The sequence below is a fragment of the Lottia gigantea genome, assembly GCF_000327385.1.
Source record: "Lottia gigantea unplaced genomic scaffold LOTGIsca_92, whole genome shotgun sequence".
In the NCBI taxonomy this organism is placed as follows: Eukaryota; Metazoa; Mollusca; class Gastropoda; family Lottiidae; genus Lottia; species Lottia gigantea.
In genome coordinates, this window is record NW_008711014.1 from 1149272 (window position 1) to 1176212 (window position 26941).

The window sequence follows — 26941 nt, forward strand, 5'->3', positions numbered from 1 at the left end:
AAGTTGAATAGTCTTATGCTTTCTATTTTTGTAAAACTTGGTTTGTGATGATTGAAAATGAAGTTATTTGTAATATATTATTCCAAGTATTGATTATTACAAACTTGCGTTAAATTATGATATGATCTGAAAATTTGACCTAATCATACACTAAAATATAATGTCTTTATACAGTGATGGTAAGATAGCCAACATTTTGATTGAAATACTTTATTCCTTGATCATTTGACTTAGTAATATGTGATTATAGACTCAGTAAACTTTTTTTGAACAGTTGATGTCTTCTGAGAAGAAAGCTAGACAAGAGATAGATGAATTAAGAGGCCATATTAAAAAGATGCAGGAATCAGAAAGAAAGGAAAGAAGAAAATTGGCTGAAGAAGACGCCATTAGAAAAATCAAGAAGATGGAAGAAACTATTTCAGAATTAACCAAGAATTTATCATCTCAAAAACAGGTTTGTTAATGTGGATAATTTCCACTTTACTGACCAATTGTGTATAACTGAGAATATAATTCCCACCATTTCTTTCCTTCGAGTAATAGTATGTCACTATGTTCCTGATAGTGTACCCTGGCAATGAAAGGGTAAAGGGTAATTAAAAGATTGACTATTGAGTTAATACATTGTATTTTTATAGAGAGAAGAGGCTTTATTAAATGATTTAGAAGTGACAGGTCAGGCGTTTGAAGATATGCAGGAACAAAATACACGATTATTACAACAGCTACGAGAAAAAGATGATGCTAATTTTAAACTCATGTCTGAGGTAGACTATTAATGATTTCAAATTTGATAGAACTTGTTTGCATAAAACATTTCTCATTGCACACTGTATGGTATTGCCCATTTCCCACTTCACAATCAATAGCAGAAAAAAGAATTAAAAACCAACATTTTTGTTATCTATAAATCTATAGATTGTTTCTGTAATAATATTAGATAATCAGAATGTAAGGCTAAAATTGATGTCTGTCATGTGGAAACGCAAATATTTAGATTATTACCTTTAATATCTATCTTACAGAGAATAAAATCTAATCAAATACATAAATTATTACGAGAAGAAAAAGATGTACTAGCTGAACAAGTAGCTACCCTACAAACACAGGTTGAGGCTCAGAATTTAGTAGTGAGAAAACTAGAGGAGAAGGAAAGAATATTACAGAATAATCTACTTACTGTCGAGAAAGAATTAGGGTAGGTTAATTTTAAAAGTTTTGTGGAAGGGAATTGACCATACCAAAAATCAATAGCTATGAGCATTCTATGAAAGGAATGTTAAGTTGACAAACACAGGAAGAATGTAATCTTTGTTAGAGTATAATAATACTCTTTCTAATTCTTTCAGTTTCACCCAACAAGCTATGGAAATGCAGAAAAGAAAAGCTGTAGAGAGTTCACAAACTGCTGCTGATTTGAAACTACATTTAGATAAATATCAGTCACAATTAAAAGAATCTCAGCAAGCAGTGTCTGAGAAAACTGGGTCCCTGGAACAAGAAGCATTTAAATACAAGAGAATGCAGGTACGACTATTTTTCAGTGATAACTGCATGACAATCTAGTTAAAATATACAAAATAAACACCAAGGTTATAGAGAAATAATTCTTCTACATAGTCTGAAGATTTCAACTAAGAATAGAGAGTCTTTATACAGCCAAACACCAAAACTAGTTTAAAACTGCTTAATTAACAATTAGTACTCTTTGTTTTTAATTAAAACAAATTCAGTCAGATCAATATTTTGACATATAATTTACAATGTTTTTGATAATGAAAACATTACATACTGCTAGGTTAATTCTGTTTTATTTTTATCAATAGGAAGAGATAGCTAAACTACAACGTAAATTAGAGAGAAGTAAAAAGATAGAAATGGCGGGAGCAGCTGATGAAGTTTTATTAGAAGAAATCAAAGAATATAAGGTTGGTTGATTATAACCATGTTTCATATGACAAATACATTCAAGCATTCAGCACTTTTAGCTGTGGAGTAATGGACACTCTTTCCATGTCAGCTCCTTTGATTTGCACTTTTTCTAGATGAAAATGGTTTGCAGGTAGAGTAGCATGTGGCCTCCACTAATCTGCTTTTCTGTCTTTGGATTCTTTTTTCATGCCAGTCAAAGCAACAATGTGAAAACATCCTCTAAAATGGACTATTTGTCTGCAGAGATATAAAGCTAGTTGCTGATGTTTTATAACCATTTAATTTATTTTCAGGAACAACTGACTTGTCCTTCGTGTAAAGTAAATAAGAAAGATGCTGTACTCACCAAATGTTTCCATGTCTTCTGTCTGGAATGTCTTAAAACCAGATATGAAACCAGACAAAGAAAATGTCCCAAATGTAATGCTGGATTTGGTGCCAATGATTTCCATAGACTGTATTTATCATGAGCCAGGTGAATTATTCCTTATGGTGAAAATGGACATCTTGTATCCAGCTTTGTTAGACTAATTAATGAGGGTCGCACTTCTCTCATAATATCTTGCGATAAAACTCTGTGGGATATTTGTGAAATTTTGCCCTGGATAGTCTGCAAAGCTTGACTTTGATAGTAGGATATCTATCAGAGACTATATCCTGAGGGTGGTGTAAGGAATTTTAGTCCTTATTTCATTAAAAAAAATTCATATATTATCCAAATTTATTACATGGGTGAACTTGTAAAGTAAACTTTATGGTGAAGTATTTTTGAGTACCCAGAACTAACAGAGGTTATATGATGATTTAAAGCTTTTAAATGAAGCTCATTAAGTATACAGATACAGATTTTTTGTTCTTTATCATCAGAAACAATAGATTGTTCAAGAGTGAGAACAGGTGCCCACTATATTCACAATTATATAGTATATGTCTTGTGTTCATGAAGACCTCCAAGAACTGGTTGTTTTTCTACTCAAGTCACTTTGAAGTGTGCAAATTTTCCTTTGCAAATATATGAGTAAGCAAGTCATAAAATGGACTAACTTTAGCAACACTGCCCTGAATACAGAATTATCAATTAAACTTGTGTTCCATTCGTTCTTGTTGAATTTATATTGAAGGGTATAAGGACATTATCAGACATAATGTAAAATTATCCAATTAAACTCAAAATAAGATTGAAAAAACATGTATAAAGTATTATGAAAAAAATTCAAAACTGAATACATGATTCTACAATCTTAATTCTTCTTTAGACTGAAGTAGGCAGATGAGCATTGTGTTTAGTTCAGTCTTGTGTACCCTTCCATATTTCTGGTATTTGAGTATTTGTGTTGTGGTATGAAGCTGTAAGTTTATTTATGTACTAAATTAATTGGGCTGATTGGAACATTTTCATTGTCATTCATTCTCTTTCTTTTGTTTGTTGCAATAAGTAATCTTCTTTGTTTTTCCAATTGTAATGGTGGTGTTTTAAAAGGAAACAGACAATAGACAATACATTGTTAAACTTACAGAGAAATGTGAAATATGTTAAAACTAAATTTAGGTGCTAAAATACTTTGTAAAGTTATTGTTAAGATTGTAAATTTGTGTAAATGCTTTTAGCTTGTATTTTGTATATCTGTGTATTTCATGTAAAGAAATAAATTGTTAAAAGCTTTGAGTTTCGCCCTTGTGCTCGAATATGAACTACTGTGTTATATTCCAGAGGATGGTGCCCTGTGTATTTGTGAGGTTATGTGTCCATTTACTGTAGGAATACAACTTGTTAACATCCACTTCCAGCAATCTTCTAACTTGTTAATGAAATGATTGGCAATTATAGCAATTACAGATGTACATTGGAATTCAGAAAAATCAGACAACATCTATTGTTAGTTATTGCCCTTATTTTTCAAAACGATGTCTTATCGGAATGTAAAACACTCCACAAACTATAGAAAGAGATTACAAGCATGACTGTTAAACACATTCCTGGTTGGAAATGGTTACACTTTATTCAAACAGTATACCGAGAAGTTCCACAAGCTCTCTGCAACAGATTCAGCTTTGCGGAAAGTGCCGAGGATTGCTGAATGTTCTGAAAGTGGACGTATTTTACCTTGTTTGGCAAGCAATATGAGAGGTATCAATTTGAACAATGATTTTCGTGTGGCCTTCAGAACATGTTGACCGACAATATTAATATATAAACAACAGTGACATGTCATACTTGTGTCTAGTGTGAAAAATATAGGCTATTTTTAATAATCAGCTCTTTCAAAATTGAAGGCTTGTTCTAAAGTCTAAAAGGTCTAAACGACGAATGCTCATATCAGATAACAACCTTATGTTATTGTCATATCAATAATAATCCGAAACTGTCAGAAAACTCCATCATTAATCTAGCTTTTTGCGGTATCAGTCCATTCTAATGCCTTCTATTGCATCATTCCATTCGTCAGACGTCTGTGGTTCCTGTAATTATGGAAATGTTTAACCGAATGTGGCATCACTATTTAAAAAAACTCTTTAAAATACTTTTAGGGACAACATTTTGAAGTAAGTGTTTATGGGCGTGAATATTTTAGTACATATTTTACGTAACCATAACCAAAACAGATCCATATTTGTCTAATAGAATGTTTCGGACTATGACAATTAGATAAATGATATAAAATTAAAATATTATATAATTATGATTATTTAATTGTTAAATTAATTACCAGTAAGATGAAGATGATAAATATATTTATTGTCGTGTATTGTTTGATTTCACCGTGTTTAGGATTCTGGTTGTCTAGTAAAACAGTTGACCCAAAAGTCGGTATGTTTCTTTTCTCTAATTAGGCCTATGACAATAATTGAAGGGATATAGTCACTCAGACACCTGGGTTCTAGAAAATTTTAACTTAAAGGGATTGTAAAGGGATTTTCTAAAAAAAATTACGTGTATCGGGGACACTATCTGATATCATCAATTTGGAATTGCAAGAGTCGCAGACGTCTGAAAGGAATGACGAGTGTACACTATACATACTTTTTTACAATCCTTTAAAGGACACATTTATTTATCATCTGATGGGTCAATTATTAAAATTTGATTTAAAATAACTTCTTAATTGGAAAAGTTTCTTAAATAAAGTATGAAAAATTCTAGTTGAACTCAATGAAGCATTTGTGTAGGTTATAGGGTATTTCGATTCAGGTTATTTTTGATATTTCGAATCTTTTTATATAATTGTCATTGAACTGGATGTGAAAAAAACGATATTTAAAATGTGATAATTAAGAAACCTTTCTTAATTTTCAATTCTTATCGTTTTAACCACAGCATTGAGCTGTTTCAGGTCACCTAGTACGAATCATAATCAATTATACCATAATTTCAATTCTAATATAAGCATTTCCAACGGAAGTACCTGATAAACATCTGCTAAAAACAAACAAGAATTGGAAATTTTGAAATTCGGGTCAATCTATGCGTGATAACTTAACATTTGCGCAATCAAAGTTCATTGACTTATATGAGGTTAACTTAGCTCAATGTAAGAAACTTTTGCATAAATAGGATGTAGGAGGTGAGGGGGTGATCGCCCCTTTGTGACTTGGTTTTTTTAGTTTCTCTCCCAGAGAGTCCGCGTAGCTAATAGCGTTTTGTGTTCGCAATGATCGAATAATTTACCGATGATCTGCTGAATGATCTGCTGAAAGATTGTCGTTGTAATAATTCCACAAGGTCTTCCTTTTTCAGACATTTCAACAGAGTGTATCAACAAGGCCCTGACAGGAGACTGTGGTTTCTTCACTTGTTTTGAAGAGAGACTCCCATGTGGCGAGTATGGCTATGCCGAAAGTTATGGTGGAAAATACTGCTGGCAATTTCAACAAAGTCATCATCTATTTACCAAAAAGGTTCTGTATACACCAAAGAAACGTACAATATAGAACTAGCATGATCATGATTCATTTTGGCCTTCGAAATTATTTCATTTTAGTCCTTATCGCTTGAAACAAATTGGTCGGTTCAACAAATTTTCATTATTTTCTTTAACGTTCCAAAGTAAAATTTGTGAATTTTTGTTTCAGGGTGTTGAATTTGTAGAAAAACTAACGAGATGTCATATGAACAGATCTATAACCAGCTATCGTCAAAATCAGATCGAATGTTTTAGTCATTATGATCAAAGCTTTGTTATCATGGTTAGTAGTTTTTTAATCTCGGTTACCGAGTTGACTCGTAATTTGTGATTGAAAAAATATTTGAATTCCGAATAGCGACTAACAAGTCAGCTGGAATTCCAACTTTCGAATAAAAAGCCAAACATGACAGGTAGAATCCCAAATCCCCAATAACAAGCCAGCTGGAATCCCAATTCTTAATAACTCGTCAGCTGAAATTCGTAAACCGGAATAACGAGCCAACAGCCATGTATTTTTTTTGTTTTTTGCTTTATGGATTTGGTTGATTAAGACGCTTGGACCCCTCCTTTTTTCACGACAGACACCAGTACCTCATAACAGTTAGATTACGGGTAACATTTGCTTATATTGTAGGGTGACTGTTATGTAGAAAGTGGTTTTTGTGACGTAGTTATAGATAATTTTATGTCCCTGGCCAGAATTCTGGAACCTAAAGATTTCACGAATTACAGGTAATTAAATAGCTTCTCTTAGTCCGAAACACAATCTTTCCAGCCTCAGATAGATATTTCTTCGGTTATGGGATATGGAAACAGTTGAAGGATGTGTTAGCGACTTTTTACGTTTTCCTCGGAATCTGACGAGGATTGTCGAATGGGGGAATGTGCCAACGAACACAAAAACAACTGGTTCACCGGGTATACTCGAATCCTGTAGAATATTACCATAAGTGAGATCAATATATTTTCAGAGTGGTACGAGAAGTATTTAGAGCAGCCAAACAATGTCCTAACAACATTAGTGGTGGTATCATATCTAAATTTCTATCTTATAAACGTGGTAGTTCATTATAAAGGATATTTGGTATAAACACTGGTATTTTTATAAAGGGGGTTACTCAGATCAGAATCCAGCACCGAGCAGCACTTGTCATGTTATAAGAATGTTTTCTCACATTAAACAATAAACGCCTTGTAGACGCCATGGAGATCGCATTCAATAACGGAATATGATATTAAAGTTTTCAGCTTTCTATCCCTCGCTCAGAGCATACTCCAAGCTCTATTTGGGATTGCACAAAAGTAAAGGGCGATATCTTATGTATTAACAATTGAAACATATTGAAATCGGATATGCAAGCTATCTTCGGCAACAATTCCAGATTCCGATATCATTATTTCTCCCTCTCCTTTTTGGGCTCGAAGTTTTTCGAATAAACAAGACATCGGGACTGTTGATTTGGGAAACAAAAAAAAAGACAATCCAAGTACAAAAGAAAATTATTTATTGCACTTATTTTGGTATATTGCACGTAATTTTTCCTGAGTTTGGTTATTACTTAATATCTTCTACGAGGGAAGGTATCTGAAAATAGAGAAAAAAAATGGGTTTTATTTACGCAATGTATCATAGCCTATGATCATGATGGGCATAGGGATCGAAAAGCAGTAGTAAATGTTGAAGTCTTGACAAATGTTGTCTCATTGCACAATTAATGGCGTTACATAGCATTATTTGCACAAATGGGTGCAAAATAGGTCCCAGACCAAACTTCGTTCTATGCTTGTTAAGATATTTTTACAGCATCGAACACAAAATGGATAGGTAACGGTTTCATAATATAAAATCCCCTTCCTCAAGCTTCAGAACAGCATTTCTTGAAGCGAAATGTTAACGCATTTCTAGTTTCGCCTATGTATTTAAGCGTTTGTAAACAAAGGCTTCGCTTCAGTTCTTGTTCTATTGCGTTACCCACGTCTGCAAGATGCCCTCACTAGAACTGTTTTGTTTCGAGATGGCGGAATTCAACGGAGCCACTACAAACATTATTCATAATGGTCTACTCACTTCGGATTCCACCTCCAATCTGTTGGTTTCCAAAAAATTGCTGGTTATTTTGGAGATCCCATGGCTGTTGGTTACCTAACAGATGTTGGTTATCAAGAAGATGTTGGTTGTTAAGCCACTGTTGGTTACCAAGGATATGTCGGTTACCAATGATCTGTTGGTTGTCAAGGAGATGTTGGTTGTTTAGCAACTGCTGGTTACCAAGGATATGTCGATTACCAATTATCTGTTGGTTGTCAAGGAGATGTTGGTTGTTAAGAAGTTGCTGTTGGTTGAAATGCGAATCTCTGTTTAAACCTAGAAATAGCCAAATGGGTACAGTTAAAATCAAGTTAAAATGAAAAGTTGGCCAATGTGTAAAAATTTCATGGTAGGTGATTTGAATGATTAAAATAGTTAAGTTAAGCGTACTTATGAAAACACAAAATAGTAAGCTGTATATTGGCCTGGCCTGGATACAAGATAGGCCTACAGATATTGTAGAGAAGGAGTGGCTTCAAAGGAATTTATCAAGAACAAGCACTTACCAAATTGTTTTCCTGAGTTAGAGTAGGGTGATCTGTACAAAGATCTCTTGTATCCTGAAAATCATTAGAATCATTCAATAAGATTAAACATGTATTCTTGTTCTTAAAACAAATTAGGCTTTACGACGCCATTCACAATAAATCTAACGATACAAATTTGTCGTTGGAATTTTACATTGATAAATAGCACTTTTGTGACGAAAATTTACCGTACGATTTTGAAAAACTGGGCGTTGGCGCACATGGTTTCAATATACGTCACATCAAGAAGGAGGTTGCAAGACTTTTACAACAGAATGTTTGTGTCCTATGAACATTTTCGGAACTTGTATGATCCGAGATTGCTGTCATCTGGTATTGCTGCCAACACTGAACTATAAACGGGAACTGTCTTGCTTTGAGATATATGATATATGTAAATGCAATATTCTATGTATCTAATATTGGACAGATTTGCTGGTAATATTAGGCCTACTTACTTCTGCCGTTAAGACGATGTGTTCTAATAGTATCTCTTGGATAGAAAGAGTTGGATGAACCAGACCAAGGATTTCTTCGGGATCCCCAGGAATTCAGGTTGTTTGGGAAATGATTACTTCCGGGATAATGTTGGATACCATCGTTTCCGAAAATATCTGAAAAGATTTTAATTAGTTTAGTAAGAATGACTTGAATGTAATTTGGGTACATAATAGATACTCTCAAATGTTGAATCGATAAATGCAGCCCGAGATTAGCATCAGATGCTCCGAAAAGTTGATGCTTCAGCGACAAACGCTACAACAGATATGGCTGTGAAACTTTTATTCATTTGTTCGGTTTAAATTTAAGAAATTATTTAACGAACTTCTTTTAAAGGGAAAAGCTTTTGGAGAGTGTTATTCATTTCTATTAACAGTTTAAAGCTTTTTTCCCTTTTTATGAGCTTCATTTTCTGCTTTTTAAAAACATTTACATACATGTAGATGATAATATAAAAAGATTTCCTACCTTGTTTCAGTAAGCTAGGATGAATATTGGATCCAGGCCAGGTATTACCACCCCATCCGCCATTTCTTAAACCATGTCGTGTGCCCGGGGCATTATATAATGCAGTGGCAACAGAAACCAAGACACAGAATACCAGGCTGATTTTAGGATTCATCTTCAATTTACTGAAAGAATACGATTTTGTTTTGATTAGTGTGTTCTAGTAATTCAAACGAGAATGAAAAGAAAATTTAAACAAAAAAAAACAAATAAATTTCCACAATATGACAATGCAAATTTATGCTTATAGATGGGAAAAATGGATAACAAATTTGCTTTGATTAAGTCAAACGAAAAGAAATAATGAAATTTAACGCCCTGCACTAGTACGAACTGACAACGCCATGCAAATTTGCAATGAGTGAAATGTTTCTATGACATTAACATACTCTTTCTCTTTTTCCAAATGTCTACGGTTCTTTAACGTTCACAGCCTGTAGCATATTGGCTCACCGTTTATTGTCCCACCCGAACGACTAGAAGCGCTTTACATTAAAGTTTAAGAGAAGACTTACCTTTCTTAGTGATTATCACCCAAAACAAAGTGAATATGAATTCTTATTGAAAATTCTGAGTATATATACCTTAAACTGGACACTTGGTGACGTCATATTAATATAATAATAAAGAAGTAGGGATAAGGAAATGTCGTCATTGGAAACTTTGATTGACAGCAACAAGGGGTTACCGAGGTCATAAAGTCAGCTAAATTTATTGAGAGTTTTGACAGGCTTAAAGTTGCATTGTCTGTAATAAAGGCTAATAAGAGCGGTTTCTCGTCGAATGGGAATTAAACCGAGAATCTTGAAGCTATGTGAGCTTGTAAGAAAAGCAGAACTCCTTCTAAATTCTAATTCAGGTTTATATTTATATGAACTTATGAAAATGAAAAACATTATTTTAGAAATGTGTTGTTCTGGATGAGTTACCCACAATCTCTAACATGGCAAGTGAATCAGGGATGTGGGAACATCCAACTTGAAACTTCCCCCATATTAAATCACTGTCACTACGTTTTACGACTTACACAATGAAAATAATAGATTTTTATTGCCATTTCCATTGTCATAGTTTGAATTAGAAAAAAAAACTGGGGTTATAGTTGCCCAGGCAATAACGGATGATAATGATAATGATCTTTCGGACTCTGTGTACGTCTGTTTTGATGCCAATGGAAGTAACTCTTCCACCAAAGCATAATAGAAGGAATCAGTTTTCCAACAAAATTCCATGAATTATTCCTTGGTTATAAAAAAAAGTCCAGGCTTCTCGAGCATCCCGAAGACTCTCACAGGTAATATTATGATTATTTCGAGAGAACAGTGGGCAGGCAGGAACATCGAGACCGTAAAATCTATTTCCAATGTGTGGTGTATTTCTATCCACCCTATTTAATTTAAACCAGCAAGCAAGGAATAGCTAACTTTGATCCGTCAAGATTTAGTCTCAAAACGATTTAAAAAAAGAAAGAAAATAAATACTGCGTTAAAGGCTAGTCTGCAAAATTGTAGGCTATACAATCATTTTTCGGTAACACTATCGCTATTTGTTTGAATTGAATAGATCATAGGAATATCTGCTGGGACAAGGTTAAACTGACTCGAGGCCTTTGATCAAAATGCGATTACTCATTCATTGAATGCCTTAATACATATCCCGAAATTATAGAGTTTATGAGGATTGAAAGTAACAAGTTAGGCTACTATTCAATAAAGGCAGTGGCACAGGGTTAAGTCTTATAGAAAAATCTAAAGAAAACTTTCTAACCGTCTATTTCGGATTATTTTTGGTAATCCCACCCAATAATAATCAATCACTAAAAAAATCCTAATTTATCAGCTGTCTGACGGAAACATCAGATAAATGTTTTCTTTCATAACTAGACTTATGAACTTAAAATTAATTGATTCGATTTGTTCTTTTTAAATATTATCACCTTATTTCTACCTGAATTGTGTTCAGTTCTCATTGGTGATCATAACCCGTCGTCTTCAGTGCAAAAAAAGAGTAGTAGAGTGCGATATTTTATGTGCAGAAGAGAGTTACACATTATGCTCGCTATAAGAGACCTCACATCATAGCGCGCACCAGTTTCGTATGTTTGCGAATAAGAATAGCGGTCATACGTTTCGAAAGCAATTCTCATTCTTGCCAGTTGCGTTTGGAGCTCATGGCCACTTTAATAATTCGCAAACATACGCAACTGGTAATCTCTATGGTGCGGGGGTACCTTCAGTTATACGTCCATGCTCGAACATGGACATCTGAGATGGGTTTCTTACATAGATATCAAATGCCCCAAGTAACGAAAATGGGCAATGGTAGAGTCGCACAAAAGGGAAAATGCTGAAGGGAAATTCGACAAGCTTGTCGTCTGGAGTATTTGTATTCATGAAAACCTCAAGAAATGAAAATAAAATAAGAAGTAAAAACAGTTTAATATCATAAGTTATCATAAGGTGTAGTGAGTCTAATATTAAAATTATAGCCTGGTACAGCATCATAGGTTGATTGACATATATCTGGTAGGTCATCTCGTAGTTGGTCAGACAGAAAATCATAAACTTGAACTGTTCCTCGGTATCTACAATTATAAACAATATACAATATCTAAACATGGCTATCTCAAATGGAAGCGAGAGGTTCACTAAGAGTCCACATTGGGACCATTATCAAATAGCTCCCAAACACAATGGCCATTGTGTTATGTAAAGCAGACCAATCCAAGTCACTAAAGACTGAGCTATACCACTGAAATTTCTCAGGACTAGTATAATTTAGATATTATTGGATTCCCACAATTGGGAATTCACCTTGAATGGGTTTTGAGCACTCCCAAATTGCATAGAATGACGTCTATTTCAAGGCACAACACAAGTGCTTGAATGTTATTGCCTGTCATGTCTGACTGGTGCTCCAAATTCCTTTTATGGCTGGGTAATTTACAAGTATCATGATAAATACTGGTATAGAATTTTATACTGTTAGTAATATAGCCTCATTTAAAAATACTGAAAAATCACCATATGGTGATGAACCAATATCATCTAGCCTTACTTACTTTCTATGTGTAGCTGTTTCAAACTCTGTATCTATTTCTGGTGTTTTATTATATGGTATGTTACCAACTGTTAAATATTTATCATAAAATTTACAATATTCTACTGGATGTCTACAATATATAATATATTATCATTCATATCAAAAATATAAAAACATTTATGTATTTCATTAATATAAATTATAAGAATCCTGTGTATCGACTGAGCCTTGGTCAACAGACCTCAAACATCCATCAAAATTAGATCCAATTGCCAGCCTTTGATCTGATACACCTCTTTTTTATCTACCTTTATCCCTGTTCCATAGTAAAATCAGATTTTGGTTTGTCTGTTACTAGCCACAAACCTGTTATGAAGTTCCCATATTTTCCTGTCCATTCTTTGGTCTCTTACAGTAACAAACCCTGCATTATCACTAGACACTATTTTCCAGTCATCTAATTGTACAGTACTAATACTACCAGTATGTCCAATTATAGTCTTGATTGGTCTAGTACCACTTCTTAAATCATACACTCTCACCCTGAAATGATAAAATGCATCTCAGTTAAGAGGTGCTCCTGCTTTTCTGCTTTTCAGACTGTAGACATGCCAAATTTACCATCATGGATCTAAGTGTTGCCAGTGGGGACATTCTCCTTTAATTTTCATCTATGATAAACTCAGATGTTTAGGATAACTCTACTAATTAGTCCTTGCTTTGGACATAGACCCGTGCTTTCTATGAGTTAAATACTCATTTCACTTTAACACTACAGAACTGGAGTTCCACTTCCCTGTTTTTAAGGCAAACTAAATTATGTTGAGAAGTTGTAGGGGGACTTTATTGTGGTTGCATATTGAAGTTGATTGCTTAATAAAGATGGTTGAGTGAGTAGGGTTCATCATTTTACGTTCTTTTATCAGGGCTCTACATGTTCCCCTTTGGGACATTTTCCAATGACTTTGAAGGTATATGTACTTACTTTCTATCATCACTACCACTGATCAGTAATTGTGATTCCTCTACAGGCAGATACAAACATGATATATTCCATGTATGACCATGTAATGTTGATTTGATTTCATTCTTATTTAAATCATACAGTTTGATCTGAAAATAATATAGTCGGGCAGAGTAAGTTTTAGAAGGAGATTACATTATATAAGCGATTATATGGTGCTTAACTCTTGCACCATTTGCACAGTTCATGAACAAGTGAGATGGATTGTCATCTTGTCCCAATGCCAGAGGGCAACGAAAATATTATCTTTATGCCATGACCTAGGGAAATGTGTTATTTAAATCAAGGTATAGGATTATTCTGATCACTGATCAAAGTAAATGTTAGGTCTAAAACAAATGCTAAAGGAATGTGGAAAAAGGCCTCACTAAGACTAACCTCACAGGCCTCATACAAAGTACTTTAAGAACTTTGAAAAGTCCTCTGTGAACCTGTAAATATCCACCTCACAGACCTTTTAGTATGAAAATCTTCAGTGTAGCTTTAGCCACATCAAACACGCAAATTCAAAAACTTCAATAAAGAAAATTAGAGGTAGAAATTACCTTATGTTCTGCTATGGGTGAAAGAAAATGGACACCAATAGCCAATAATTCGGGATGACCCTCTACACAGCGTATGATAGTATCTATAGTGTTATAGAGCTCAGTGACTTCACGGCATTCAGCGTTATATAAGTGGACTTTATTTACATTAGCTAGAATTAACTTGGAATCTACAGGATGATTGGTGGACGCTGGTTCTAACCATCTTAGTTTTCCGACCTGAAAGTGGAAATGTAGAATTATTATAAAAAGGCAATAATAAAAAAAAAGGTAACAAGTGAAAGCTTTGGTCCTATATACTTGTGAATCATCAATTGTTTTGGTGTCTCTTGTTTTCTTCCTTTTCTTTTCTTTCTTTCTCTGCCCCATAAATCAAAAACTTACTTATTCAGAATAACCTTAAGGTATCTTCAAACACTCTTAAAGATATTTAGAAATGGCATTGCAAATTAAGCTAGTTTTGTCAAATTTAATTCTCAAATTTCAATATCAAAAGAAAAAGTCACATTATTCTAAAACTATGCATACTTAATAGGAGTTCTACTGTTTGTTAAATTAACAGTCAATGAGACTTACATTATTAATGTGTAGTTGGTTGTGTATGGTAAAATCTGAATTCTGATCTGGAGATCGTAGAATATATACAGTATTATCAGTAGATACAGCCAAATCAGGGTTGATAGAGGATAGCCTTATATCTTTAACATTACCACTGTTTAATGTAAACACTGGTTCAGTCCCTTTATCATTACACCATATATCAACAAAACCTACATGAAATAAATATTCATTATGCGCAACAAATAAAAAAAAAATCAAGAAACCAATTAAAAATTCAAATTTCTTAACTCTTTGTTCAACCCAAATTATTGGGAGTATGCGGATTTATCAAATTCTGTTAATATTTCAATCATTGTGTTCATGTGCTTATAATTTTTTTCAATTTGTTTGTGATTTCCAAAAGTCCTTACCATTCAATTCTAACTGCTATTGTATAGAAATTGCAAAATATACCAAATAAATTGGTGCATATTCCCACTATAAATTTGTTCAGAAACAAAGCTGAGGCTACTGAATAATATTGATGATATTTACCATGAGTATAACTAGCTGCTGTATATTGATGAGATGTTTGTACTTGTTTAACCTGATTACTGACTGTACCAATCTCTACACTTTCATCTATAATCAACGCTGTATTACTAGACTTTAATATTACATTATCATCTTCATTCATATTCCATACTTTTATATCACAGTTCGTATACCTAGAACATATCATACGTAATAAGTTATTGTTATCATTACCTTAGTATATCTTTATGATTAAATCAATAATAAGCAACATCTTATTCTCAAGGAATAAAATCATCTAAATACATGGAATTGCTTTCAATTTGAATTCAATTTCAGCTACCTGGTATTCATAATACATTTCAAAATTAATACCCTATGTCTAGTTGGTCTACAATTAAGAAATATATAGTGGTCAAAGTGTCAAGAAAATAAGTTTCCAGTGCCATATGTAGCAGTTATAACCAATATAATCTTGGATATTACTCATTGCTATTCGGGGGCAAGGTAAAGTATGACTGAAGTATACATTTTATTGTATCAAGTCAATATCAAGTTAAATCTACCTACCCAGCTACGACTAATTCTTGATGTGAGTGAACAGCAGATAGAATTCCACCCTGTATATGTTGTAGTTGATGATATTTACCTATTCTACCCTTAAAAAAAATACACAGAAATTGGTTAATTTTCCAAATATTTCACAAATCTTAAAAATCAATTATAGATCTTACAATAATCTGATGCTACTTTCCCTTTATTATATTGTGAAAGCCATGTTAATCAGTAAAGGTCTCTATTAATATGTTTCAATATCAGCAACCCCAACTTCCAAACTAACCAATCATGGGTTTATGTTATGTCATCAATCTTATCATAAATATTATGAGTCAAATCTGAAAAATAAAACCATACCTTCCAATTTGAAATTAAGGTCTTCTTTCTTTCCACATAATTTCTAAGAATTCCTTTCCAACCATATTTTTCTACAGCGGTTATCTCCCCTTCATAACCTAACCTATGACAGATTCTACACCAGAGTAGCTCATCATCAGCTAAACTTCTCCAACTTTTACTCACCTACAATATTTCAAATTTCATTAAAACCAACCCCTAAAATTGTGATTAATAAATATTTTAAGAAAAAATTAGTCTTTGAACTAAATGAAAGGAGTATGAAATGAAATGAATGAAGTTGTATGTCCTACTTTTCTGCAATGAAAGAAGTATAGCATATGAACTAATATTAGCTGTACATGTGTATGGTATATAAATGAACCGGTGTCTCCAAATACACTTCTATTCAGAATATTAACATTCTATCATGATCATACCATGATGCAAGGTAGATTTTCCCAAACCTATGTTCAATGACACATATGGTGGAACTGAGTTATACTAAGGTTATAGTGTAATAGTAACTTTATGGGTTTTTTGACTGTAAGTCCATCTCCTCAACCTTGAAGAAAAGAACAATTTTGTTGGTTCTTTTTAATACAAGCAAGACTATACCATACCTGTGAACAGCTACACAGATCTTTAATACTCAGATGATGGAATATTTTTATAGCCACCTCTCTTGCTAAACTCGTATCAAAAAATGGAATTTCATTTATTTCATCCTGAAAAAAAAAGAATTTTAATAACAAATGTTAATCAATCTATATCATTCTAAATATGAATATTGATAAAACATTAAATCATTCTGTTTGACTGAAATCTGGTTTTGAAGGGCTTATCTCTAACTGCCAACATGCTTTAGGGATGAAATCCTCAAGAAGACAGCAAGTGACACACTAACACATCGAAGGCATAATATGTTATAAAACCTAAACAATCTTAAAATCAATGAAAAATTTACCAAGTCTTTCACAAATATATCGAGAAACCGTTCTTTGTTTTCTTGTTTTTGCTGCTTATTCTGATTGTGTTTGAGTTTTATTTCACCCCTGTCTGAACAGTCTGAAGTGTCATTTTCCATTGAAAAGCTTTCACATAGCTCTGTGTCAAAATAATTCTTTTTGATAATTGGGGGTGACAGTACATTTTTGGGCCCACTTGAGCTTCTACGCTTTTTAGGGGGTGAGTATTCTTGAGATCCACTTTTTAACATTTCTCCTAGGAGCACAAATGGATAATATCCTCCTGTAGTATCAATATTGTCTTTTTCGACAACATTACTGTCAACTAAAAATTCCTCCCCTTTTTCTAAGTCATTTTTCTGGTTTGAGCAAGTTGGAGAGCTTGATCGTTTTAAACTCTTTTCTGGTATGTTACAGTCAGAGATTGAGATTCCTTCAGTATCTTTATTACTGTCGAAGTTACTGTCATTCGAAGAACAACTGTCTTGTTTTGACAGTGACAGATTTGATGGAATAGAATGTAACTCTTGAATCCAATTAGCTCTGAATTTTTCCAGTTCTTTGTTTTTCTGCTCCATTATTCAAGTCGCATGTAAGTGTCACTTGCGAACGAAATGAAAAACCAACGGAATTTCTAAGCGTTTCAACTAAAATACACTGTGAAATACATGAAAAACGTTTTGTTTATTTACATCGGTACACTTTATGGAACTTTATTTTAGAGAGTTGGGACCTTTCTTGATCTCTCCGATTAAAGAGTCTTTTCAGGAGTTACCTCCCTTCTGGTAAGAAATGAACCAAAACCCAAAACTGTCCGGTGAATTTTTTTAATTTGTTTCCCTTAAACCTTATTTATCTTCTCATCTAAGATTCGTTACACTTTTGGGATGAAGCAAACTAAAAAAAAAATACAACCAATTTCTTTGTGCTAATGGGAAATTAATCAAGCAAGAGATTAGTTTCTGATTAGGTATTTGTAGGTGTAATTAATAGTGGCCTGTAACCTAATTAGGAGTTTAATGAACCTTAATTTTCACCTATAATAACATCTAATATAAACCCTCTTTGAAATAAAAGAGAGTTTAGTCTGAAACCACTGTCCTAGAGTAAAGCCTTGGCTCCCCACCTAGCCTAAATAGTAAAGACCTTGTATATCCTACAGGCTTTTGATTCCTGAGACCAATCTGAATTCCTACATGGGTAAACTCTAAATAAATAGGCCCCAAGTAGACACAGCTAGAGCTAGCATATACAGTATAGCTCAATTTTTATAATTCAAATGGTGATTGAATCAAGTATGAATGTTATGTAGTGTGGAAGATAACTTATATGACGTGCTTTTTTCTATCACAAGATCTTATAATCTTTAATACTTTCAACCAGCAAATAATCACATTTAGAAAATCATTTTTTGATTCATCGCTATACTGTGTTCACACCTTTTAAATGTTTTGTGTGTAATATTACTTTCTTGTTATACTTCTTATGATAAGTGTTTCATGTCAATCTTTATATTAAGATGTTTCAATGATTTAACTGTTTCGCCTATTTTCACTAGCAAAATCATTCTAAACTCTTTTACTTATTTTTACTATAGTGATGATCTTGATTATTCAATAAAAAAAACTTTAATGTGTCCTTAAATCTAGGAATCATACTCTTTCATAAGAAAGAACATGTCAAAACAAAAACTTAGTTAACTTCTGAGTTTCAAATAAACCTCACAGGCAAGAGTGGGAGGCCATAGATACCGTTTACAATCTATCTCACACAAAACCTCAGTGTGCTCTTGATAACCTACATTATTAAACTATCCTTTCTTTTATCAAGTGTTACACATTTAACTTGTTCAATGAAAAGAATTCAAGGCAATGATATTTGCATTTTCAAAGTTCAAAGTCCATGGTCGTAAGGACATGCAACCTAATGTTAAAATTGTATAATGTATGTTTTATTATTACAGTGAACCAATGTGAATGAACAACTAGACTATTTGTATATGGATATTACTAGCTGAAGTAGAATTTATGTGGTGATTATTCCTACAGGATTATAACAATGATTTTTGAAGGATTTTTCCGATATATATCATCTCATCCATCAATAATTATTGGAGCATTTCTATTCTACGTATTTGTGTATTGTGTATCGCTACTGGTTAACAGAAAGAAACCTGGACGGAATCCATTTTATAAAAATCAGGAAAAGCCAAGAGAAAAATTGGTGACGGATATAAAAGCCAGGGATGCCATTCTCAAGCAGCGTAAGTTACAGCAAAGTTTCTTTCTGAAATGATAACAGTAAATGAGATTAGAAAATTGTTAAATGCCTGATGTGTGCAATTGGGTAAATTTTGTCTATACTAAAGAATTTTGATTGTTGTAATTTAATTAGTCAGATAGATAAGCAAAGTTTTAAAACTCGCTAAATTGATATTTTATTCCAATATAAATTCTACTCTCATTTCCTTTTTCTAGGCTTTACACCAGCTAAAGTGCCAGAGAATTTAGATGCTATAGTAATAGGTAGTGGATATGGTGGGCTATCGACTGCTGCTATATTAGCCAGAGCAGGAAAGAAGGTGTTAGTCCTAGAACAACATGATCAAGCTGGGGGATGCTGTCATACTTATTACAGTAAAAAAGGATTTGAATTTGACACAGGTAGGGTCAATTGTAGGCCATCTCTGAATCTGTAACAGTTTTCTGCATGCAAGACTATCATACATGTGTATATAAGAACATTAACAAAAATGTATTTACTAAAGGCTCTATTAGAAATAGACTCTTATGAAATATTTTAAATGTTCTCCTTTTCTAGGTTACTCCATAGCGTCTATGGTTATTACTTCAATTTCTATCTATTGTCAACGTCATATTTATTTAAATTATGTTATCGCTTTGCGAGTAAGGACTATTATTTCGTAGCGTAATTTATGTTATTTCAGGGATCCATTATGTTGGTAATATGGGAGAAAGAGAATCACATAGATTTTTTCTAGATCAGCTGACTGATGGACAGATTGATTGGGTTCCAATGGCTGATGATTATGATACTGTAAGATATCCATTATTTACATTGATAAGGCATGTAAACTGGGCAGTACATGTAACAAATAAAACAGTTAAAGGCAAGGAATCATGTAATCATGAAAACATTCTTTGTTTTATGCGTTGTATATCAGGGTTGTATAGTTTCAATTATTATTTCATCTACCTACAAATAGATTACTGGTGTTCATATTTGAAAACATTCCCATTCCCCATCCTTGCTCATCTCTACATTGGTGAAACATGGTAAAATATGAGGACGAGGCTTAGAAGAAATACAAGCTCAACATCTCTGTTTTTCACTGCGATACATCAAGTCGGAAATTCCCTGAATTAGAAACAGAATGCCACACTAACTATTTGGCAACTGCACATCACTTTGGGACAATTTTGTAGGTGATATTAGGAGAGGCCAGTGAAAATAGAAGATATAAAATGTTACGTGGAAGAGAAGAATGTATTAGAGAGTTGAAGAAAAACTTCCCTAAAGATCATGAAGCTATTGATAAATATATAGACCTTATTATGGTAAGAATCAAAAATGGTTTTGTGATAGGATACTATCTAATATTACATCACCTAAAAATATCAAGAGTGTATACTTTAAGTTAGATAGTTTGCCCAAACATTCCCACAGAAGCTATGAATTTCTTCTTTTCTATTTTGTAACATTTTGAAATATATTTGATTGTCAAGATTCCTAAAGTATACAACTTAAACGCCCTGCCTCTGAACGCCCAAGCCCCCTAAAGGCTAAGGGATTTCATTTGAATTTTATACATGGCTTAAATGGGTTTTCCATTCTAACATTTGTGCTGTTATAACAAAAAGGTTCCATATTTCAGAAAGCAAGAGCTGGATATACAGGACTAATGATGCTAAAATATCTACCAAAATGGTTATGTAAAATACTAATATTCACTGGAATTATTCACTGGATATCAGAGTATTTTAAATATAGTCAGATGTCAGTGATACAGGTCCTAGACACTTTAACTGATAATATAGAACTTAAAGCTACTCTATCCTATATATTTGGTGATTATGGTAAGTCTGGATATTAGGGTATTTAAGATATAATCAAACGTCAGTGATTCTTTAACTGATAATATAGAAGTAAAAGCCACACTATCCTATATAAACCTGTAGTTTTGTTAGACTGTTGTCACCAGTTATTAACCCTTTCAACACTGGCAGACACCATACTTGGCACATAACATGATATAATACCCGAGGGGTCAGTGAAGGGGCTGTTACCAATGATGTCACAGAATATTAATGTCAAATTGCTTGGTGTTCAAAGAATATGACTTTCAATTACACTCAGTGTTCAAAGGGTTAACATATGGTAGAGCAAATTTAGATGACTTAATCCCTTTCACCTCTTTTTATTTCAGGTGTTCCACCAAAGGAAGCAGCATTTTCATTCCATGGGACATTAGTAGGACATTATCTAGGAGGAGCTTACTATCCTAGAGGAGGACCAAGTGAGATAGCACTTCATACCATTCCAGTTATAGAAATACCAGGAGGTCGCGTATTAGTACAGGCTCCAGTATCTAAAATAATCATCAATTCTAAAGGTCGTGCTGTTGGAGTAACAGTAAAGAAAGCAACAGGAGATATGGATATCAATGCGAAGTATATCATATCTGATGCAGGTGTTATTAACACCTTTCAATATTTATTACCACCTACTATAGCTACTAAATCATGTAAGTTTCATTGCTTTTCTTTTAAATACCATTAGCCCAATGAGGTGCAGAACAGTAGGATGTAAGACTCCATTTCATTTCGCTGCTTTTCATTTGAAATTTTTCTGAATGGTATCAAGAATAAATGGAATGAGCAATGCCATGCAGTGCAATGGGGAAAAAATTGTCATGACTGCAGCATTATCCTTTTCCTTTTCGATTTTTAACTGTCAAGGATCTTTATATATAAATATGACTTGAAGAAAATGAACATGTTGGCAATTATATTTATGTGAAATCATATTATATCCAAGTTTATTTTGATTTCATTGTGATTTTATTATAGGTATTTATCCAATGATTGAGAAGCTAGGATCAAGTTGTTCTTTTATAACAGCTTTTCTAGGATTAGAGGGAAGTACAGAGGAACTCAATCTAAATGCTGGTAATATCTGGTATTTTACACAGTAAGTTAATTTGAGATTTCATTTTTTTTTCAGTGTAAACACAATTGAATAATTACTAGTTATTGTTTTATAATATGTACATGTATATAGAATTTTACAAATTACTCTTATAGAAAAGAGTATTATTGAATGTTTACAATGTTAGCTAGTCATTTTGGAGCTCAAATAAGTCAGCCAAAGATCCTGCTGCATTATCCCCCAGTCTTTCCTGTAAAGTTATGAGTGGTATTATATTCCATATTCTACCTCTCAACTGATGGTACCTTACTCCATTGATTATAGACAAATCTCTAATCTTGCATTTTCAGGGCTGATACTGATGGGGCTTTGAACAAGTTCCTTTCATTAGATGTTGATGATGTAGGCCATCAGGATTTCCCCTTACTGTATATTTCATCACCCTCAGCTAAAGATCCTTCATTTCCAGATAGATTTCCAGGTAAGTTGTCTTATTGACTGTTATAGTCATCATTTACTGTTAGATACACTAGGCTCTTGTGTTAATTATGGTAATAATTTGAGGAATTATTCTTTGAGGAAATTTTAGTTTTCAATGGTAAGACATGTTTTAAGGGAACAGTCTGTCAGCATTTACAGGGATTGATTTGGGTCTTTATCATGCTTTAATCGCATAATCCCTTCAAATATCACTTTTATTATATAGGAAACAGTGTATTACTAGTAATAACACTAGCTAAATATGAATGGTTTGAGAAATGGAAGGATGAGAGAGTTAAAAAGAGAGGTGATGAATATAATGCTATTAAAGATAGAATAGGAGCTAGGATTATAGAACAATGTGTTAAACTAAATCCTAAACTAGAGGATAAGGTCAGTATTATGAAAAGTGAAATATCACAACCATAATAAATATACAGACTCTCTGAAATATATGAATTATTGAAAAAAATTTGCTTTTATGAAAAATTTATTTTAATCAAAACTGAAAGAAGTGTTCAAAATACATAGATTGATTATGCAGGGGATAAGGTTATAATTTGACACAGCTGCGGAAGATGTAAAAATCAAGAACTTTGAATACCACTACACCCTCCACAATCTGACATATTTTCATGTGTGTCTGGATGTCTGATTACACATAGTCCACTGTATATGTTGTTGATAGATTTACCCATTGTGTATTGACTAATGCTATAAGTGCAGTGCCAACAATACAACATTAGGTTGTTATATTTCTGTCTACAGGTAACATTATTGAAAGTTGGTACACCAGTGACCAATAACTACTATCTGGGAACTAAGAAAGGTGAAATGTATGGTTTAAATCACAGTATGGAGAGATTCTCACCTGAAGTTTCTATGACATTACGTCCTAAAACTGATATACCTGGTCTCTATCTCACAGGTTTGTCATCAATTTTTAAATTTATTATTTTTCATTCTTTGAATCTCAGTTTTATAGGATTTCATAGGATTAAGAGTAGGTATTGTCAATTTGGCTCACTGGCAATTTGAGAAACCCAGAAATTTGAAAGACTGTTTACTCTAAGGATATGTGAATTTCTACCCATTGATCTCGTCTTTATATCAGGTCTCTGTTTCACAAAAATTCTTATGATAAATTTTGTTGTAAGAATGTTAAATTCCATCTTTACAACAAATTATTATCGTAGATTTATCTAGAAATGTGGTCAAAGTTTATTTTAATGTTTCATATAAATTTATTTGTGTAAAATGTGTATTTGTAGGTCAAGACATGGTTACATGTGGTTTTGTATCAGTTTTATATGCTGGTTTACTGACAGCTTCTACTATATTACATAGAAACTTAATGTCAGACCTTCATAGTCTGAGAAAACAGGTCATTCAAGCTGCCAAAGAAAAGAAAGACAAGAAACTTGATTAGATATTACACCAAGGTTGAAACTGAAATTTACAGTTACTTGTCATTATAAGAAGATTTTGTTGTGAAACTACATATTGGTTATTTAAAATTGCACTTGATGTACCAAAGGTTAGCTTATTTCAGTAAAGGTGTCAAATTTCTCTGTTGGTCATTTCAAGTCAAAATCAAAACAAGAATTCCAATCAGAAACAACATGTAGCCAAATGGAAGTCTATGTTACAAGTTGAAGCAATGTCTTTATATTGTTAAGATTATTGTATATATGAATTAAGTTATGTTTTGTTATATTTTCTATGTCTAAATATAAGTGTGAAGATAGTGGTACCAATTTTTTTACTTGACATATTAGTGAATTCATCCACACGGGCATAATTTCATCTTTAAGCACTTTCATAAGAAGAGTTCGTTTAAAAAATCAAGGTTTGTTGCTGTCAATGCAGACTATTTCCAGTCTTGCCTCCATGGAAGTAGGAATGACTATGTTGTTATAGTTCAACTATTGTTAAAGCAGAAGCTTTTAGCCACTTAAAGAACTAAAATACTTCTGTTAAAATTTTTATTGTTAAGTTGTTGGCATGTTTTAGAGTTCATATGTTTATACAGAAAGTTACATCCATTCATGGGCAGCTTGTATGTTCATTATTGTTCCCATATGTTTATAAACTTTATATTTATAAATAAAATGGATTACAAATCTGTTATGTTTTTCATTATCCCACTTGTCTGTTCGTGACTTCCTCAAGACAGACAGTCCTATTTGTACAATATGGGACATTTTGCCATGACAGCTGCATAAGCATTCTCTTTTCACTTGACTTATTGTTCCATCTGTAACACTTTGTCCACATTAGTTCAATAATATGAAGATGGACAATGAGAGAATTGTTTCTTGACATAAGCCCTTACCTCTGTTTGTTCAATTTTTAGCTTAGCTGTTAGGAGTACTGCCTGTAGCACATATACATGTACCTTGATTTATTGGTCCAAATCACAAACCAATGCTGAAATCAAACCCAGGACCAATTCTGCAAACAAGAGTGTAATTTGCTGCCTCAAAAATAAAAGACAAGAGTTAAAACATCCATGATTTATTGTGATACTATAAATAATATAATTTCATGATTTTAACAAATTCTTATAATATAACTGACCTTTCACCATAAAACCACGTTGGGTCATTTTTTGAAAAAGAGTCAAATATAACTCGTAATCCAGGATATGTGATAATCCTTATGTTTCAAAAATTGACCCTAGGATTTGTTTTAAGATAAAGGACTATTGATGTATCACAGTATATGTAGGATTAGCCCACTATTAAAGGCCCTATACTCTTCCTTACAATACCTTAACATGATCACAAAAAGACACAATAGGTGCAATAATTTGGATAAATATATATACTGAAAGGCAAAAGAAACATCTTGTTGATTTATATGTAGAATAAAGAGTTAGGTGCCACTAACTTTAATTCAGTATATTCTGGGACGTAACGTACGATGTAGAGACCCTCCTGTACAACTGTAACAGAGTTGGATGCAGCAATGCATCAGGAGTGGCAGCAAATTCCTCAACAGGACATTCAAAGTTATTTGACTACAGAACATGTAACTGCCAGTGTTTGTCAAGGTTTATCAGTATTTTCATTTACCTTTCAGTATATAATATTTAAAGAAAAATGAAGCCTAATTTTAAGCTTTTCAAACTAAATGTGTAGTGACGAACTTTAAGCCACCTGCTTGGAAAATTTGTAATATGGGATTGTTCGATTCCAAAATTGCAGTCATGGATAAATACAAATTAAAATGGCTAATTAATGGCAAAAATTGAACACAATTCGAATGGTTTCTTTTCAAATTAAAATTTTACTTAACTACAAAGCAAAAATCGATTGTTAATAATTACTTACAGATTATCAAGTGCTAAATATAGCAGTGTTACGTAGCTCAATTATGTTTTGAATTCTACAACTGAATTCTATTTACTGACAGACAGATTCAAATAATGTAATACAAAATATCTAGTAATTAGCTGGCTTATTTTAGGAATAAAAAGTCATTAAACTATATGATATCAAATTTTTATAACTTTTTCCAATATATGGCTAACACCAAGCATTATCAGCTGGAATAGCAAATAATTAGATGAATATGTCTCTATGAATAGATTCATAAAAGGTTTTTCAGTCTGCAAAAGGAAGTTATGTGTGATCTCAATACATATACAAAGCCTAGAAAACAATCTGAATTCTTTATAAGCCAAAAACAAAACTGATAGCAGAATTTTATAACAATACGTCATGCAGCAAGCTGAAACAAATAATTAAGATTAATTTGAAGATGGCAGATCAAGATAAATTTCGTATCAATCAATTTAATTTATATCACTATTAATAACCTGAGACATATGGAAATTTGTTATCAAATAATTCAGATTTTAATTTACAACTAATGACATATACAGAAGTTTGTATCTTTCATGTAATCACTAGGTGTAAAACTGTGTCTTCATTACAATAACACTGCCAGTCCACTTTATTTTGGTAGTATAAGCAAGACTAAAACTAATCAAACTACCAACTACTACGACTACCAACAACTACCTAGTTTGCGATATCAGCATCTGCTGGAAGCGAACATTTACTTGTCATCTACCAAACAACCAACCAGACTAAAATTGTGCTGATTACTACTTAAACTGCCTAAATAAGGTGTGAAGCTGCTGGTAGTAGAGTAGAGCTGATTATTGGACCAAGGACTACAGAGAAAGATACAAACTTCAAATATCCTCAAAATTAAACAATAAAATAAAACTTAAAACTATTTACAAATTATTAAACAATGTTTAAACAAATT

The 26941-nt window shown here is 32.8% G+C and overlaps 5 protein-coding genes across 5 annotated transcripts; 3 read left to right on the plus strand and 2 right to left on the minus strand.

Annotated features, from left to right (window-relative positions):
- Positions 1-364: 364 nt before the first annotated feature.
- On the plus strand, positions 365-2405 carry LOTGIDRAFT_223318 (hypothetical protein; the record flags this gene model as incomplete). Its single annotated transcript, XM_009068675.1, has 6 exons — positions 365-457; positions 642-770; positions 1029-1201; positions 1353-1530; positions 1830-1931; positions 2229-2405. The coding sequence occupies exons 1-6, from the start codon at positions 407-409 to the stop codon at positions 2403-2405; spliced, it is 810 nt and encodes a 269-aa protein (XP_009066923.1). The 5' UTR covers positions 365-406.
- A 2245-nt stretch (positions 2406-4650) lies between these two features.
- On the plus strand, positions 4651-6914 carry LOTGIDRAFT_170051 (hypothetical protein; the record flags this gene model as incomplete). Its single annotated transcript, XM_009068676.1, has 5 exons — positions 4651-4744; positions 5672-5832; positions 6007-6120; positions 6475-6572; positions 6812-6914. The coding sequence occupies 5 exons, from the start codon at positions 4651-4653 to the stop codon at positions 6912-6914; spliced, it is 570 nt and encodes a 189-aa protein (XP_009066924.1).
- A 412-nt stretch (positions 6915-7326) lies between these two features.
- On the minus strand, positions 7327-9999 carry LOTGIDRAFT_237020 (hypothetical protein). The gene is made up of 6 exons (XM_009068677.1): positions 9980-9999; positions 9426-9589; positions 8915-9070; positions 8436-8489; positions 7909-8205; positions 7327-7425 (listed from the first exon to the last, which is right to left on the minus strand). Exons 2-6 carry the CDS (start codon positions 9577-9579, stop codon positions 7400-7402), a joined length of 687 nt encoding a protein of 228 aa, XP_009066925.1. The 5' UTR covers positions 9580-9589; positions 9980-9999; the 3' UTR covers positions 7327-7399.
- Positions 10000-11884: 1885 nt separating this feature from the next.
- On the minus strand, positions 11885-17726 carry LOTGIDRAFT_237021 (hypothetical protein). Its single transcript, XM_009068678.1, has 12 exons — positions 17011-17726; positions 16667-16771; positions 16065-16229; positions 15720-15808; positions 15493-15540; positions 15171-15343; positions 14652-14845; positions 14076-14294; positions 13492-13619; positions 12873-13049; positions 12526-12636; positions 11885-12048 (listed from the first exon to the last, which is right to left on the minus strand). Exons 1-12 carry the CDS (start codon positions 17587-17589, stop codon positions 11907-11909), a joined length of 2130 nt encoding a protein of 709 aa, XP_009066926.1. The 5' UTR covers positions 17590-17726; the 3' UTR covers positions 11885-11906.
- A 72-nt stretch (positions 17727-17798) lies between these two features.
- Positions 17799-24786, plus strand: LOTGIDRAFT_198008 (hypothetical protein). The gene is made up of 12 exons (XM_009068679.1): positions 17799-17828; positions 18975-19274; positions 19489-19674; positions 19959-20068; positions 20458-20589; positions 20907-21108; positions 21459-21776; positions 22102-22222; positions 22531-22661; positions 22887-23053; positions 23429-23588; positions 23932-24786. The coding sequence occupies exons 2-12, from the start codon at positions 19070-19072 to the stop codon at positions 24087-24089; spliced, it is 1890 nt and encodes a 629-aa protein (XP_009066927.1). The 5' UTR covers positions 17799-17828; positions 18975-19069; the 3' UTR covers positions 24090-24786.
- Positions 24787-26941: the final 2155 nt, after the last annotated feature.